Source organism: Thermobia domestica, chromosome 5 (genome assembly GCF_964235325.1).
Source record: "Thermobia domestica chromosome 5, izTheDome1.hap1.1, whole genome shotgun sequence".
Lineage (NCBI taxonomy): Eukaryota > Metazoa > Arthropoda > Insecta > Zygentoma > Lepismatidae > Thermobia > Thermobia domestica.
The window spans coordinates 119363749-119383382 of NC_137458.1; the positions used below are offsets into that span (position 1 = coordinate 119363749).

Consider the following 19634-nt stretch of genomic DNA (forward strand, 5'->3'; position numbering starts at 1 on the left):
AAGGAGGGGCAGAGAATCATTTAAAAGAAAATACGATTTTCAGTAATTAAAGGGATAGGATAGTCTGAAATAAAAATGTACAATTATTATGCTGCTGTCCGTATTATGTAAAAATATGCATTATTGATGTTACATGAACTTTTTGGAAACTAGAATCAGTATTTCATATTTCAGGTTCAAATCACGCAAAGCTAAAATTATTAATGCATCCCTTGTATTGTATTTAGTATACTGCATGCTGCAAACAGCAAAAAATTTCTTAGAACAAGGGATTACTGTTTAATGTTTTTTGTAACTTCTATAATCATGATGCTACTGCTGTTTTTTTTTTTTTTTAAATTAAAGCTTTATCAAGCATTATTTGCATAACTTGTCAAAATGTACAACGAGAGTAAATCGAATAGAGGTGCAAACTTTACATAATATCTTATAATTATTCACATGTACGCGCTACTCTTTTCTTGTCATGCGACACTTATTTGAATAACTAACTAAATAAAGGTGTCTATCATTTAAATACTAAGCATTGGAACCTACGTATGAAGATTAGTTCTAACTCTACTAATCAAAATTTTATGCAAGGTGATAAATGAATTGTGTGAGTGAAAAACATTTAAAATTGGTTTGTTGAGAAATTGTATTAATCACCAATATATTATCAATGTGTAAAAGCATGTTACTTTCTTTAAACAATTACATTGATACAAGCCAACAGAATATGTACATTTTCATACAAAGCTGCAATATGAAGGGTAGTTATGCATTCAGATGAAAGGGTCTGCACCAATGACTAACTAACAACAAGAAAGGTAAATGTTCAATTAGTATACCCGAAATTGTGAGTAGCGATGGTAAAAGTTAAAAATGAAAGAAATCATTTCGTAAATGTTAATATTCACATTAAAAGTATTAGCCTAATGTTCATATTTCGCTCTTACGAAATAATTAATTTGTATCAAAAACTATTCGTACTTCGCGTAAATTGATCTTTACAAAAATTGATGTCTTACTTTCCTTGAGTAGAAAAGTTGGCGAAAACTTTCTTTCTCCTGATTTCTCAAATAAATCAGATGAAAAAGATCAATGAGATAAAAGAAGTTTGCTAAGCTAAAAGTCCCTAAAGCCCATTTTATGCGATGCAATTTTCTATGCAATCTTGCATGCTAAGAGTCATGCGTTCAAATTATTTCGTGTAAAAATAATTAACATTCAACTTTCCATAGTAAATTGCACGTATTTCACCTTGTTCGGAGATAGAACATGTGCAATCTACCATGGAAAGTTGAATTCTAATTTTTATTACAGGAAATAATTTGAATGCATGTCTCCTAATTTTGCATACATAATTGCCTTGTCTTATTAGTCGACTTAGTCCTCGTCTAAGTCTACTTTCCCCTAATTTTAAAAAAAAATCATCTGGGCATTTATATGAAAATTGACATTTAATACATGCCCTTATAATATTTTATCCACATCATTGTTCTCTAACAGTATTATTTTGTAGCACAGAAATTTTGCTTTTTCTTTCAATAGTAATTTACATTTACATTTTTGTTGCATTATTTGATGACGTCTCAGGTAGCATCAGTTATACCATTTCAGGGTTTCAGTTGTCAAAATTTTCACAATTATGTATTACTCATGTGTACTCCTTGTACTTTAGATTAAAAGTTCATTAATATAATTCCAAATGACATGACTACAAATGTTTCGTGTGCTCTTGTATTGTTTGCTTAATAGTAAAACAAATATTTTGGAATTAAAATGCCAAACATGTAAATTGTTTCCTTGTTGGTATTTCGAAATACAAAATGGCAATGATTGAAAAAATGTAAAAGATAAAGATAAAATGCTGTACTTTATTCCAATAATTGTAAATACGAGAATGCATAACTGTTTAAGACATGTTGTTACTATATTCCATAGATACCAAAGTGGAAACGAGAAAGTATTTGCGAGTAAATTTGTGGGATTAAAGCCTTGTAATAATGTTTGAGAACCATTGCCTCAGGACTGTTTCGAACTTTTATATTCAAACTTCGAACTAATATTAATATTACGATTCCAGAATCAACAGTGAGCTTCAAAATTTCAGTCTTGAAAACAGTTCCGAAATTCATACTTTTGAGCATTCCACAATTCCAAACTTTTGGAATGTTACGGAATTTGCGGAACATTCCGGAACTTCGAAACGTTCCGGAATTTCGGAACATTTCGGAATTTCGGAACATTCCGGAATTTCGAAACGTTCCGGAATTTCGGAACATTTCGGAATTTCGAAACGTTCCGGAATTTCGGAACATTCCGGAATTTCGAAACGTTCCGGAATTTCGGAACATTCCGGAATTTCGAAACGTTCCGGAATTCCGAAATTCCGGAATTCCGGAACATTCCGGAATTAGATTAATTCCGAATTCCGGAATGCGAAATCGAATTCCGAACACCCCTAAGATGCAGATTCGAAAGAAAATGCTTTCCAGAAAGAAGAACTTAAACAGTGTTTTAGTGTCACCTCAAGAAACATCATAGAAAGAGAAGCAGAAGTCGTTTCTTCACAGACACTCCGGAAAGAGCCAAACGTTTTGAAGGCAAAGCCAGTAAATAAAGGGAGTCCAAATTCAGCAGCAATCTGAAACAAAAAGGATAAAAGAAAGACGTTCCGTCCCGAAGAAAGTGAAAGAAAATGATAGTTCAACGGAGAAGACGATTTTCAGCCAATTGTATTATAAGATTCTTCAGATGATTATGATACTTTAGAAAACAAAATCTTCTAGTTTGTCACACGATTATTCCCCTCAGGCTAAGGAAGACTGTCGATGTTACTTTAGAGACAAAAACTACTATTTACGATGATTTGAAACAGAGTCAAAGAGAAGTTCAACCTGGTGATTACGTTCTTGTAAGATTTCTTTCACGGACACATTACATTGGTCAAATCACGATTAGGAAAAACAATGAAAACGACTTTAGATTTCGCTCTGTATCTTACCTGAAAGTTTCATTCAACCAAATAATCCAGATATTTAACCCATACACAATATTTGAATAGTAAGAAGGCTTCCAAAACCTCTTGACTAATAATTTGCATAATCAGACAAATTGAATCCAGTACAGAAAGTTGAATTCTTCATTCTTATAACAAATCGCTTATGCTATTGTGCATAATTACTTAAACTTCTAAATTTACTAATCCGGAACCAATGATTCTCTGTACAAGATATCAATTAATTCTCTAAAACGTTTGTTTTATAACAGTCGTTTGTATTATTTATTTTGGTAATCAATTTCTGAAATTAATAGTATGCTATTAAGATATTGTAATACTTCAATTCTAACTTTTATTTAGAATTTTAAAATTTATTTTGTATTATGAGTAATAGTACAGATTTTTACAATAATGCTTACAATTGTATGTAGATTTGGAGATTTTTAAATGATGGGCCCATTTATCATACGTTTCTATTCATTACTTTCAATACATTGTTCCATTGATCCACTGTGTACGCATATATGATCCACTGTGTACGCATATATGATCCACTGTGTACGATGGTGGTACACAGTGAATCACTTTACAAGCATTAGCGTTAACTGTAATTGTAAGATACAGAACAGCGCTACAAATTAATAAATTACTTACGAATGTAGTGGAGACATGTGCTCATGTTCTACACTAAAGAAATTCCAGCAATACTTACATTAAACAGATTTATGCTGAAAGTTTTAAAAATTGATCCACTGTGTACTACCCTCCCCTATATATATATATATATATATATATATATATATATATATATATATATATATATATATATATATATATATATATATATATATATATATATATAGGGTAAAAGTGAGCGGTACCACGGGGGTTGCCGTCTCCCCACTTCCAGAAAATGCCTGTTGCATACCCTCACTTTCTAAGTAAATTGCAATGGGCAAAGATAGGCAAGGGGGACGGCGTGATGTTATGCTTCCCCCTACATTTTCAGATCCACTTTTATATATATATAGGAGATGGTCAAAAAAAATCTAAAAACACTTCATACAGGACACGTTAGTTTGGCCCTCCTCTGTACAACACATGTTGCAGTTGCCGATAGTTTTTTTTGTTTTCAATGTGTCAGGTGGACCTTTCTCTTCCGTCAGCAGTAATCAGTTCACCTGTGAGTGTCGTGGTGTGAAAGTGGTGCGGTAAAATGAGCGACCTGACAGACTTCCAAAGGGGCATGATCGTTGGTGCCCGTCTGGTTGGAGCTTCAGTGGCAACAGCGGCGAACATTGTGGGGGTATCGAAAGGCACTGTGTCCAATTTCACGAGGGCATACACAATTCATGGGCAAACGACGTCTGCAAAGCACAACAGTGGTCGAAAGACAATCCTGTCAGATAGGGACCGGAGGGCATTAAAACGGATTATAGCAGCTAAAAAGAAGACTATTGCAAGGAAAATTACGTCTGAACTCAATTCCGGCTACAGAACTCGGTTTCATCGAAAACAGTACGACGGGAACTTCATAAAATGAAAATTCATGGCAGAGCCGCTATCTCCAAACCCCTGGTCACAGCAGTAAATGCGAAGAGGCGTATCCAGTGGTGCAAGGACCACAAGGCGTGGACTCATGAGCAGTGGAAACACGTAATGTGGTCCGATGAATCGACCTTCACCTTGTTACCAACAACCGGTCGTGTTTACGTATGGAGAACACCGTCGCAGGCCTATGATACATACTCTCTGCTCTCAACTGTAAAGAATGGAGGTGGTTCTGTTACAGTATGGGCAGTGATATCGTGGTTTTCTGCAGGTCCCATCATAGCCCTGCATGGAATGATGAATGCTAAGGCGTATGAGGCCATTTTGGGGGACCAGGTTCTACCCATGGCCCAAATATTGTTCCCTTATGGTGATGGCATCTACCAAGATGATTTGGCACCCTGTCACGCTGCAAAACAGTGAAATCATGGATTGAGGAGCAAGATCAGGAGCTATCACACCTCCCCTGGGTCCTAGAATCACCAGATCTGAACATCATTGAGCCATTGTGGTCTGAGTTAGAAAGGCGTGTTTGGTCTCATTACCCTCCACGAGCATCCCTTAAGGAACTGGAGCATGTTTTGGAGGAACAATGGTACAAAATTCCACACACCACGATCCAGGAGCTGTATACGCCAACTCCACGTCGGATCCAAGCTGTTTTGGACGCAAAAGGAGGCCCCATACCATACTACCCCATCAGGAAGTCGCGGTCGGAAAGAGGGATTGCCGCCGTCGACGGTGGCGGGCCGCCGGAGGTAGCCAGCACACGTCCGCGGCTGCTTGACGATCTACTTGTTCAAAATTACCGACCTTTTGCCGATGCAGCAAGCGGTCGAAAATCGTAAAATAAAATGCCCTTTGCCGACTGTTGCCGACCGCCAGAGTCGGCAAAACAGTCGGAAAGACCTCTTTCCGACCCTCTGCCGACTTCTTATGACGGCATCTTTTAGACGGCGATGCCGGTGCATTTACTGTGTCTTTACGGCTGTTTGCCGACTGCTCGGCAAGACAACTTTCCGACGGCGGCGCCGGCGCATTTAATGCTCATTTCCGGCTGTTTGTCGACTGCTTGGCAAAGCAATTATTCGTCGCGGCCGAAAATTGCGCGGGAAGACGTCGGCAATCCGACCGCGGCATCTGGTCGGCATGGCCAAATTGTCCGACTGTAGGCGGCAAAATCCTGATGGGGTAGGTATGATTTTTATACTTTTGCAAACGTTTTAGATTTTTTGTTCAGCCCTTGTATATATATATGATAAAATTATAAAATTGACAGTGACTATGTTTGTGACTAATAATCTCTTGCACCACTCGACGACCTCGATGAAATTTTCAATATAGATGAGATTTAAGCCTGGTATGATTTTTTTATTTTACTTGACGGTACAACATAGGGGAGATATAGATATATACCTGGGTATATGTAAAAAAAAGAGATAAAGTGACTGCTTCTGTAAGTTCACTCCTGAACCATCCGACCAATCTCACTGAATTTTTCCAAATAGACGAGATTCAAACATGGAATGGTTTCTATCATACCACTTTGTCGATAGAAATTTGGGGAGGGGAAGGAAAGGGAGACGTATATAAAAATATATTAAACTTAAAAACTCTTGAACCAACCGACCGAATTTCAACAAATTTTCAACAAGGATGAAGTTCGGACCTGAGATAATTTTGTGATATCACTATGACGGTAGAACTTAGGAGAGGAGAAGGGATATATATATGAATTAAACTTAACTCTTGAACCACATGACCGATTTCGATCAAATTTTCAACATAGATGAGGTTTGAGGAATGACTTTTATATGTTACTTTGCTGGTGCAAGTAGGAGTGGAGGAGGAGGAGAAATTTTTATAAATGATCGAAAATGACCGATATTAGTATCGAATCTCTAGTTTTTGGGGTCGCTGAGATAAACAGTGACATTTCCGATGCTGTTTAAATCCAAATTCAGCCCCGCAGATTGGGGAAGGAGGAGGGTATATATATATATATATATATATATATATATATATATATATATATATATATATATATATATATATATATATATATATATATATATATACAGGGTGGCGCGTATTGTATCTACCAACTTCAAATGAAAATACAAAGGTGTGTTATGCAAGTTTTAATGCAAAACTGTTATGGAATATAAGTATATGGACTGGCAATTTGTACACTGTACAACACTTGTCGAAGGAGCTCACTAAACTTTAAAAATAACGTCCTGTAAATGTCCGCCTTTTTCCTGGATGCACTGCTGCAGGCGACGTGGGAAGGCATTCATCACACGCATTAACGTATCCTGTGAAATGGAACTTATCACATGACGAATGGCAGTCTTCAGTTCGTCAATTGTCTTCACGCGATTGGCAAAGACCCTTTCCTTAACATATCCCCAGAGGAAGTAATCAGGAGCTGTTAAATCTGGGGAACGGGATGGCCATGAGACATCGCCAAATCGGGATATCACGCGGTTTGGAAATGTTTCTCTGAGTATAGACATACTTTGGCGTGCCGTGTGTGCCGTAGCACCGTCTTGCTGGAAATAAACGTTATTGATCACACCCCTTTCCTGCAATTCCGGAATGAGAAACGTCTGTAACATATGGCAGTAGCGGTCGGAATTTACAGTTGTTGCATGTCCGGCGTCATCCTCAAAAAAATAGGGACCAATAATGCCACACATTCCAACTGCACACCATACCACAACTTTTGGGCTACCTTGAGGCTTTTCATGTAATGAACGAGGATTCTCCTGAGACCAATACCGGAAGTTTTGCTTATTAACATACCCAGTCAGGTGGAAGATTGCTTCATCGGACATCAAAAGTTGTTGGAGGAACAGTGGATCTCGGTTAATCAACTCAAGAATGTTCTGGCAGTTATTGAGTCTGTTTTCCTTATCAATGGCTCTCAACTCTTGTACCACCTGCAGTTTATACGGATGGAACTTCAAATCACCCAGCAAACGACCCAATGAACGTCGTGTCAAATGTAATGTTCGTGCATGTTGCCGTGCTGAACGTTTGGGACTGCGTTCCATCGCTACGCGCACTCGTTCCAAGTTTACATTTGTTCGAACACTTCGTCCACGACCTGGTGATTTCCGGTTCACAACACTACCTGTGGCCCGCCACTGTCTCACCCATCTCAGAATACTGTGTCTCTCGGGTATAGCAACATGGCGATCATCACTGTTTCGTCGCAGTGCCCGCTGAGCCTCACTGACAGAACCGGTTCGGATAAAGGCTTCCACCGCCGCAATTCGCGTCTGCACAGACCACCGCTCCATGGTAAACTAATTGCCAGAGGCCCTGCTATTCAGTGCCGTAAGCATGCGCAGCATTCGTACGCGCATTTGATCAGGGTTGCCAACTGCAACTGGTAGATACAATACGCGCCACCCTGTATATATATATATATATATATATATATATATATATATATATATATATATAAAATCTAAAATGACCAATATTAATGTTTTCTGGGTCCCTGAGTTGAACAGTGACACTTCTGCACCCGTTTACATCCAAATTCAGCACCGCAACTTGGGGTAGAGAACGGGGAGGTATATAAAAGTGATCGAAATTACCATTATCAGTGTCGAATCCGTAATTTTCAGTCGCTGAAAAGAGCAATGACACTTCCGATGCCTTGCCCCGTAATATGAGGAGGGGAGGAAGGAGAAATATAAAAGTCATCGAAAATGACCGATATAAGTGCCAAATCCATAGTTTACATGTCGCTATTATGAAGAGTGACACTTCCGATACCGTTTCAATCTAAATTCAGATACGCAACATAGGAGGGAAGGGGAGAGAAATATGAAAATCATGAAAAATAGCCGATGTCAGAGAGCGCTTTAATAATAGTAAAAAGTGGCTAACTAACGGAACACATTACTATTTTCGCTTAATTTAACCCGGCGAAGCGGGTAATTGATGCTAATATATATATATATATATATATATATATATATATATATATATATATATATATATATATATATATATATATATATATATATATATATATTGTCACGTAGCTAGAAGCCATTGTCAATCTTCGAACCAGAGTCCACCTGTTGGTAAATACCTACGGTTATTAGCCTCTGCAAGTACATTGTCATTCAAAAGGCCATTGCACTGCTATGCGATTGTCGACACAGAAAATTCTCTTAGCTAGTTATATTAAGAACACATCAGATAACAACACATCAGCACTGTTTACCCTTGAACCTTCTCTTTTCTCAACTTACGACTCTTTCTGTCAACTTTTTGCATGATTTTCAATACCAGGTCTGTCAGCTTTATCTTTGGGCCATTCCAGCACAAAGCACTAGTCATTGAGTGCTTTGCCTTTGAAAATAACTACGTATTCGTAAAATGTTAACTACACGCCACTGCAAGGAAGCATCACGATGTGATTGATCAACAGAGAGAGATATTAAACCCAGGAGTGATCCAGCGGTTTTGGTATCCTACTGTATTCGTCACCAGTGCATGTAAAAGTTACGAAGTGCAATTCACAGTCGCAAAGTTTAAGTCCGAGGTGAGAGCAGCCAGGAGAGTAATGAACAGAGTCAGCTGAGTGGAAGATGCCCCGAAAAGTCAGCTGAGACCAAAATCGAATGACGGAAAATATCACCACGTTAGAAGTGAACATCCAAAGTAATGCCACTATCGAAATTAATTAATAAAAAAATCTTGTCTAACTTATCATTTGGGAGACAGAATTTGAGGGAGAATTGGAGATAGTGATAAGTCAGGAGAGATATGATGACATATATAATTCCGGCATATGATATAATGACATATATATTTGAAATTCAATATATCAATAACAATTCATATTTCTGCTATATTGGCAATGAAAACCATTACTACGAAGCTTATGGTTTCATATTTACTCTTTATAAAAGTATTTTTTTTAAATAGTCCATCTATAGAGGTAAATGAAATCGTTAGTCCATTTTTTTGAGTGGGGTTACTTGGCATCCATGTGGTATATATATATATATATATATATATATATATATATATATATATATATATATATATATATATATATATATATATATATATATATATATATGTACAACTGTTTAACCATTTATTTTTATACCCTTTGTAACTTTTAAGCTGACAAAAAAAAAAAAACACTAAAATTTTGCATCAGGTCGGGAGGGGGATATTCTCTGGTATACTTTGTGATACCAGAAGGAGGTTAACAGTATTCCCAACCCAACATTAAGTTGTATTTTTTTCGAATGCCACTGTCTGGTTATTACATATTTCAAGTTTACATGTTAAATTAAATTTACAATGTTACATTTACGTACTTCCGCACACAGTTACTGCAGATAATCCTTTTCAATGTATCAGAACTGCATAAGTTTAGGTTCTGTGAAGGATATTCAACGTCCGAACCTCTCTACGGCTCACTATTTCGCAATTACTGTATGACACAGAAGTCCACAATAGTTTCATATAATAGTAACCTTTGTTCAGGGCGTTTCCCGAAAGGGCGTAATCATCTCACCTTGTACCATGAGATGTCTGTATATCAAGTTAGGCGTTGCTAACTCTTCCAGGGATTGTAATAGAAATGATGAGTAGTACATGGATTTAAAAAAAAAATGTTTTGTATGGTCTCGGTGAGTTGAAAACTTAAAGAGTAGAAATGAAATGAAAATATTATTGGGGAAAATTTACATGTATCCAAATACTACATTTGCATATAGTCAACACATATTCAAGCATATCTAATGAGCGCGAGGTTTTGACTCCCTGCCCAAAGAACGTTGTTGCTTGAACGGCAATGCAATAAAATAAGTAGTAGAAGCAGATTTCACGTCTTTCTGCGGATACAGTAGAATAAACACTAATTGCCGTAATGATAGATTGTATCTGCTTTCTTTATTTAAAGAAACCTCAAGATGATCATTTTTTAGGACCCGATAAATATTTCTGGCAACTTAACAGCATATTTACTGTAGATTAAAGGAGCTAAATATTGTTATATTATTTTATACATTATGTACAGGTTTTTTCTATACACAGAATTAGTATAGCAACAAAGCAAATCATAAAACGATTATATTCAAATAGAAAATTTCTTTCTTTCTTTCTTTCTTTCTTTCTCTCTTTCTAATGCATGTCCGTATGAATATATATGTGTGTGTTTTTTATGTATCTGTGTTTGTGCGTGTATCTTTTTCCCTACTTTCACGTAAACAGAGAAATGGAAGACTCTTATACAGCGAATATAGTATATATATAGCGTTTCAAAGTGTATTTATTATACTCAAAGAACATGAATTTCTAGGTCCCACTATCACGGATAAACTGATATGAGGATCGGGATAATTTTTTATACATACATGTAATACAAGTCACCTCCTGTGGAAGGCCAAAGTAGTTGGAAATTAAGCTTGTAGGTCACACAGGGGGGTGCCAAAACTTCACTGTTGTCCTATTTCTTTTGAACAGGCATGAAATTTTGTATTGGACCTTTTGATACAGAAAATACAGATATTTCAAGTATGTATATGAATCTTTGAAATTCCATTCTAAAGGAGTAGACAGAGACAGGGGCATTGAGTGAGACGCATCAAAATACAAACAAGATATTATCTTTATTAACAGTGTTGAATAGCAAACGCCATCTTTGTTTTGTTTTTTTAGCCCATTGAATTATATGGACAATTAATTTTCTGTTTCCTTTCAAATGAACTGGAATTATAATGATTTTTTAAAAATATCATTTACTCCATGGAAAGTAAATTTTTATATAACTTTAATATTTAGATCTAATAAAAAGTAATTTAAGTAATATAAAATTACTAGATAATGCCAATTCATTTTGTAAAAGCAAGAAACACAAGAAACAAACATGGTGTAGCTACACTATGCCCTTAAATTCGATTCCGCTAAATTTGTTACGTTCAAGAACGCCTTTAAGGCAATTGACACCATTGTGTAGCAACAGAACGGTTACCCAATATTAAATAAGATAATTTCATTTTATCATAAAGTAACTTCTTATCCAATAGGTAGGGAGCAGTGGTATACGGAGAACATTAGTACACCCGCGTTGATATTTTTCCGCAGTGGACAGGTGTGAAGAACATTGCTCACAAAGCTACATCATAACGCAAAATTGATGGCCAAACCAAAATAAATACGGTATTATTTATTTTTCTCAAGCAAAATAAAGTTTCTAAAAAATGTGTTTATAAATCTAATAGAAAAAACAGAATCCGCGAATTTTAAAGAATTGTATTAATGTCCTCCCTTCTCCCGTATAGTCAAAATATACAGGGTGTTTCAAAACAACACCGACAACGTTTGAGAGGTGATTCCTGATACCAAGATAAGGCGAAAACTATAGACCAACCTAGGTGCACAAATGCTTCCTTTCGGAGTTATAGGCTGCCGAAAAAATGAAAAAAAGAACTTCAAAGGTCCATAGCTCCAATACTGTGAGACCTACCGTAGTGGGTCCAGACTTTGTTTAGAAAGTAGTACGTACCCTATCCGAATATCTATGTTTCAGAATCCTGTGGTACATGATCAATATTTTTTCAGAGGTATTTGGTGAGTACTTTAAATTATTTGCCCGTAGTCAAACTGGCTCAATAAAAATTGTTGCGTGAATACCTTAGGATTCTGAAACATGGATTTTTGCATAGCGCACATATTAGTTCCTAAGCGAAGTCTTGACCCGACTACGGTAGGTGCCATAGTTTTCTAGTTATGGACATTTAAAGTTGATTTTTTCATGTTTTTGGCAGCCTATAACTCCGAAAGGAAGAATTTGTGCACCAAAGTCGGTCTATACTTTTCGTCTTATCTTGGTGTCAGGAATTACCTTCCAAACGTTGTCGGTGTTGTTTTGAAACACCCTGTATATATTTATTTTTCTACAAGAACACTAAATCTTAAATTTAATTAATGTTAATGAGGATGACTTAATGTAATTTCCTTTATTACTTGCACAGGTTTCATGATCGTTGTAATGGTAACTTTCCTTGTCACGTGTCCTAGCAGAGCGGATCCGGATGTTGGGAAGGACATGGAAGAAGCAAGCAGAAAATTTACTGTAGATCTTTTGAAGGTAAGCCACATCCTTCACCCTCTCTCCTTCCTTTTATGAATTAAAAGAAGAGGGATCTCAGATTTGCGTAAAATGAAGAAGAAGAAGAAGAAGGTTATGCGCACTATGTTGTATCCCTTGCTAGTGAATCACAATTGTACAAAAGTTGTTTCCTTGTTGAAGATTGTGTAATCGTTGTTTCGCATGACGAAACAATAAAAGCCAATAACCTGGTTCAGGAACAAAAATGGAATCGGGACGTTCTAAATTGTAATTTTCCATAGACGTCACACAAATTCATTATGTACAGTATAAATATGTATAGGCTATAATGTTCTTCGGCGTCATCTAGTTGAAATAGATAATTTCGTCGGATAAAGTTTTAATATTTCTGTTAGAGGATAAATCCATTTCAAGTGGGCCAGACTGGTGACTGGGCTATCTCAAGTCAGTAATTTTCCCCTGATGTAATCACTTTATGGGATACAAATTCAAAACTACATTACTTCAATATCTCCTTTTGTTAAAAGGTGTTTGTTTGGATGTCATGGTTGATAGCGTTTTCGGAGTAAGTGTTCATCGAGATATTTCAGCTCCGGATAATTATGTTAAGAAACCTGGGACAAATACAGTTGTTTGAAGTATTTTTCACAGTACATTATAATATAGGGTCTACAGTTCATTTCAAAACATGAAGTCCTCGTGACATATATTTGCCTGAAGGTAATAACCGTCTCGTTGGGGAAAAAATTGTAAAAACTCAAGTAATCCACACTTAAGAGCCGCTCTTCGTGAGTGCCTGGAACATTTCCTTGTACTGACGACGTAATGTTTTGAAACGTACTATATAGACCATGATGAGTTTTTCTTAAGTATGAAACTTATAAAGTTTGGATAGAAACTTTCAAGATGTGACGATAATGTACCACTATACATTTGGATGGTTCACCTCGTTCCCTTTCATGGGTAAAGAATTACCAGAAAATCAAATTTCGGAGGTTATTGACCCCCCTTTGATGAGGTTTTATTACCTTATATTTTGGATATTGTTCTATTTAAACATTTAATATAGCACTATAGGACCCTAATATGTATCACCATAAATTTGGGTGGTCCATTCGTTTCCTTTTATGGATAAAATTTTTGCCAAAAATTTAAATTTCGGAGGTTTTTGACCGAATTTTCTTCTCTTTAATGAGGGTTTTATTATTATACTAGCAGCGTTCACCCCGCTTCGCTGCGGTCACCCCGGAACGCAATAAACTTTGTTACTTAGATAATTTTTACTTTTTCGCTTTCAAGTGATGTGATAAAAACCATAGTAGATTGCAGTAAATGTTAACATTATATCGCCTGTCATTTATGTTAACCCGCCGAGTGATACGGTCATGCGGGTTGCATATAAATACGTTTATTTTTACCTATGATGAACTAACAAAGGATTTGTACGTTATGGACACTTGAATGGTCAATTATCTCAAGACACTGGTAATTTAAAATTAAAGTGATATGATAAAAACCATCTAGGGTCCAAATCCTAATAACCCCCCAAAAATGAAAGAAATTGGTTCAGCCGTATTAGCGTGATGAGGGAACAAAGGATTTGTGCGTTCTCTTTTATATATAAGATATGAACACATGAATGTGTTTAGGGGTCTATTTTCTTTTATAACGCATGAGTACATTGATGCTTTCATCTTAAAATTTGGTGTTTAGGGGTCTATTTTCTTTTATAAGGCATGAGTACATTGATGCTTTCATCTTAAAATTTGGCAGAGGTACATTGGCCAAATTACCTTAAGGTTTAGAAATTGCCCAATTTGGTATAATAGTACCGGGCCCTAACAAATATCATTATAAATTTCGTTCCTTTTGAGTTTAGCTACATGAGCAGTGAGGCTACATGAGACGTGGACCTACAGCTTAATGCAGAATTCGAACTACATGAGCTGCCGCCGGGAATCGAACCCCGAGGAAAATTATGAAAGATTAAAAAAAAGATAATTTTTATCACACTCTCCCCTGAAGGTCCGGGTTCCCGACATTTGTCGGGATTGTCATCCGCCTTTATTGGATGGTCCTGTTGATAATTCTAGATTCAACCTTGGCTATGATAAATTGTACGTCATATCTATTTTAAAACGCGTTTAGTGGGTTTCTGGATTTCTAAGTACACAAATGATTATCCCGAGTACTTGGACTCGACTAATTTTAACTTTGGTCTTAACAGTCGATAGCGCAGTAATGCAATAACCTGCCTGGGATCATTTGTATGTATTCTTTTAATAAATATAGTAGATTTGATTGTTATAATATAGTCATCTGCTAACATTTAGCTTATGAGTCGATTTTGTGTAAACTTTCACGATTACGGTATAAGATAAATCAGTAGGAATAATACCGTAGCAAACAACAACAAAAACGAGTCGTGGCAAACCGCACGTAATTTACAGGAGGTCCAGGTTTGGTTTTCAATGGGTGGGAATAGTTCGGATCCCACATTTAATTGGAAAGTACCTCATCGGAGTTTAAAATATGATTCGTGTAACTGGTTTTTGACTTCCATCATCTACATAATTTTTTAAAGAAGACATGCTACTAATGAGTTGCAGATAAATGACATCTTGATAAACGTATTTTGATTTCGGTTTATATTTGTACTTCCACTTATATACTAAATAAGAGTTTCAGGAAAATTCTCTACTTATTGAAAAATTACGAGAGGACACAGTAATCTTCTTGGATACGGCGTTGAAGTAGATTTCCATGGAGAAAAGTTTATGGTAGTTGAAAATTCACTGTGCCCATGAGAAACAACATTTCACTTGATGCACATTGTACCTCGGAAATGAAAACTAAAAAAATATTTGAAAATGAAGTTGTCTTTTTATATCGATTGAAGGAGTCTTATTTTTGAAATACTTTTTTTCCCCACTAAATATAGGTTTTCAAGATGTCGACAAAGAATTGATGTACTTAGTACGTTTTACAAGAGCATAAAAGTCAAAGAAAAATATTTGTTGATCTAGAACATTTTTTTATTTGCCTCTGTTCCTTATTTATATTGGTTGTTTTTCAAACTAGAAATATAGAATTTTTTTGATCTTTTTAACTTGATATGCTAATAAAGTTGCAACTTCTCAATAATTATAATGTTCTGAAGAAAGTGGGAAAAAAGTACTGTGTCCAAACGATTATAGTTTGAGAAAATATTTAGCTAAGTATATCCTAAAAGCAAACTTTTCTTCCTTAACTTTGCTGCATCACTGTGTGGGTTTAAAATGCGAGGAATTATAATCCTAGAACTTCCGGTGCTTGTTTGGTAAGTTAAATTTGAGAAGTTCGGATCCTGATTTAATACGTAGTTAGTCGGTTTCTTCATCGGCATGCTGTTGAATATACGCTGAACTAAAATCATTCTCACAGGCAAATTTGAGTAAAATTTGACTGAATTCTACAGAAAGGAACAAAGAAATGTTTAATTCAACCACAAGTAAGCTTACAAATAGATCTTAAAGTAATTATGTATCATTGCTTTAACTAAAACTATATGACATGTGATCAAAACATATCTTTGAACTCCGTTACAAATCCTTGAATGTGATGTACTCTTACATATCTCCTGCGAAAGAATGCTATAGTTTATTTGAATTATCTTTCCTTCGAAACATGGTTCAAATAAGTTATTGATTTCTAGATGATAGAATACATTGTTTTAATTTTTTTTTTAATTGGTTAAGATTTACTTGGAAGGAAACTGTAAACCAAATACATATATTGGTTGGTATATCAGTGTACATAGAATGTTAAATTATATCACTGCAAATTCAAAGTTGGAAAGAGAAAAAGAAAATATATATTAAACATTCGTAATATCAAATTCTGAACAGTTAGTTATAAAAGAAAAACTTCTTCTAATAATTTTCCAGGAGGTAATGTACCTAAAATGGAAGCCACATTTCCTCGCTGAACTGCTATGCTGATACGTTGTATCAGAAAAGTAGTAGCCCGCTTGTCACCAGTAACGTGTGCAATACGTTGGCCTACTTCTTTGATGAAATTGAGCCCTTCGAGGCCCCAAATGCCGCTAGATTCAATGGCTACGGGCACGAACATGTATCTATCGAGCAGATCTTTATATTTTCTTCTTTTCTCGCATTCTCTGCGGGCTGCAATAGCTCCTTCTCGAGATGAAGAAAGAGTGAGATTGTTTTATTTTAATTATTTATTTTATTTTATTTTATTTATTTATATTTTTGTGCTGGAAATCATGATCAGTAAGTATAAAGTCACAAAACTATCGCTTTTATTTATTAAATTAAATGAAACTCCGTTACAGATTGTGTAGGACAATTCATATTAACATGACATAGCTAATATTATTCAAATATAGCTTAGTCCTATTCTGTTTTAATGTACGAATATATAGAATGTGGCACTCCTTATTCAACTATATATATATATATTTAATATATATATATATATATATATATATATATATATATATATATATATATATATATGTATATATATATATATATATATATATATATATATATATATATATTTGTCATTTTCACGAAGAATGAAGATCCTACCCGCCTCAATCGTGGACAATCTTCTCCGAGTCTTGCTCGGAGAAATTAAGTATTGTATAGAATCTGCAATATGTAAATCATTGTTATTATATATATTATATTTGAACCTTCTCCATCGAGGTTAGTCACTCGGCTGCTGGGAAACCCAAATTACCAATATACGTAAAACATTAAATTTTATTCCACGTTACAGGAACTAAGCTATTAGTTTTGATGATGATTCTGTGATGTATATGTGTCTACGAGTATCCCGATTTTCAGTTTTAAAAAATCTGGGAAGTCTATTGGTTAATTGCGATAATAAATAATAAAACAATTAACTGATTTATGCCACACTTCTGATTTATGAAGCAAAAATTCTTTGTTTCCAATTCAACTTTTGCCTCTATAATTTGTGCATTTCTTTACAGTTGCAACTAGAGAAAGAACCAGGAAATTTAGTAATGTCTCCATTAAGCGTTTCAGCACTACTTGCAATGTTACTGCAAGGAGCTAGAGAGAATTCTCAGAAACAACTTCAAAATATATTGCATTTGGAACAAGAGTCATCTAAGAGGATTTTTAGGCATTTAATTCTAGAGTTAAAGGTAAGTCTTATGTGAAGTAAAGTTCATGGCTTTTATTACATTATTTTAGAAATTGGATCGATCAAAGCACAATAATTCTAAAATAATCTTAATTTAAATGTCACAAAATATTTTATAATCCCTTTCACTATAACCTTTACAGTCGATATTTTACTAATAATAATCCATTCTAAATACAGATAGGGGGAATATAATTTTCATAGTAGTATTTGTCACGATATATATGATTTGATTCGTCACTTAAAAGTGTAGATTGATTCTAATAGTTACTTTCAAAGGCATTTACATCAGTTTCGGTGCAGATTTACTGTACGGAGCTGCATATTTGTAAAATAGACACCACAAATTTGAAATAATATTTTAATAGACCAGTATGTAAATAATCTAGATATGCTATGTTCTTATCTGTGAATGCATGGTATACGGACAAAATCTCGCGGCCGAAACATCGCCGCCCAAAATCTCGCCGGCCAAAACCTCGCGGGACAAAATCTCGCCGGGCCAAAACCTCGCCGCCCAAAACCTCGCGGGATAAAATCTCGCCGGGCCAAAACCTCGCGTGGCCAAAACCTCGCCGCCCAAAACCTCGCGGGACAAAATCTCGCCGTGCCAAAACCTCGCCGCGAATGAAGCTTTTCTTTAAAATTTACCCAATGTGTTTCCTAATATGCAATTCCACATTACAAATAATAATAATAATAATAATAATAATAATAATAATAATAATAATAATAATAATAATAAGATACAAAACATCGTGTGCGTGGGCTTTCTCGGGTTATTCCCGTTTCCTCCCACTTTCTTTATTCGATCATTTCCTTCATCCTGGTCATCTACGTCTCCTTTAACCTATAGGACATAATCAAGGGACGTCGTAAAAACTCATATATTGTTTCATATTTTCATAAATATTATTAGATTTTTGTTAAAATTTTAAGTTTTTGGATGTTCCAAAGTTCACGAAAGTAACCTCGTTAGTTGTCATTACTTTCCTTATGCAGACTTTCTTTCCCTATAACCAGTTTAAAAACATCCTGTCGCCCTACCTTCACATTGAAATCCTCTAATACAGAAATAGAATTTTCATATGGTATCGCGGGACTTGGTCAAATACCCGTGATACTTCTTCTGAAACATCGTCTTTTATACCGTCATCCTTATCATCTGTTGGAACATTTACATTTTGGTCAGGCGAGATTTTGGGTATGGTGATATTTTGGGGCGCGAGGTTTTGGCAAGGCGAGATTTTGGCCCGCGAGGTTTTGGGTGGCGAGGTTTTGGCCTAGCGAGATTTTGGCCCGCGACGTTTTGAGCGGCGAGGTTTTGGCCAGGCGGGGTTTTGGCCCGGCGAGATTTTGTCCCGCGAGGTTTTGGGCGGCGAGGTTTTGGCCAGGCGAGGTTTCGGCCTGGCGAGATTTTGGGCCGCAAGGTTTTGGGAGGCGAGGTTTTGGCCAGGCGAGGTTTTGGTCCGCGAGGTTGTCGCCGCGAGGTTCTGGCCGCGAGGTTTTGTACCCAAACCGTGAATGCATATCTACTCGAAAATACATGTATCAAATCTGTTAAGCACGGATTTGCCCGTTAACCACAGCAAACGAAGTGGAGTGAAGCATCTGAAGTCAGGTGTGCTAACTCATGACACGCAACCATAGTGAAATTTACATATAATGTGTTATGTTATTTTAGAACACAGATGTGCAAGCAATGGAAACACATCATTATATTACCTATAACATCTTTAGTAACGTACAAATACGTAAACCAACACGAAAGATAAGCGTTTTTATAACATGTAGTAT

The 19634-nt window shown here is 35.8% G+C and overlaps 1 protein-coding gene across 1 annotated transcript in view; it reads left to right on the forward strand.

Annotated features, from left to right (window-relative positions):
* The window catches only part of LOC145686074 (serpin B3-like), an 82803-nt gene that overhangs the window by 44210 nt on the left and 18959 nt on the right, over nucleotides 1–19634 (forward strand). The window contains exons 2-3 of the mRNA XM_081758990.1: nucleotides 12559–12674; nucleotides 17662–17838. Of these exons, the coding sequence (XP_081615116.1) occupies nucleotides 12559–12674; nucleotides 17662–17838 (293 nt within the window). The remainder of the gene's footprint in view (nucleotides 1–12558; nucleotides 12675–17661; nucleotides 17839–19634) is intronic.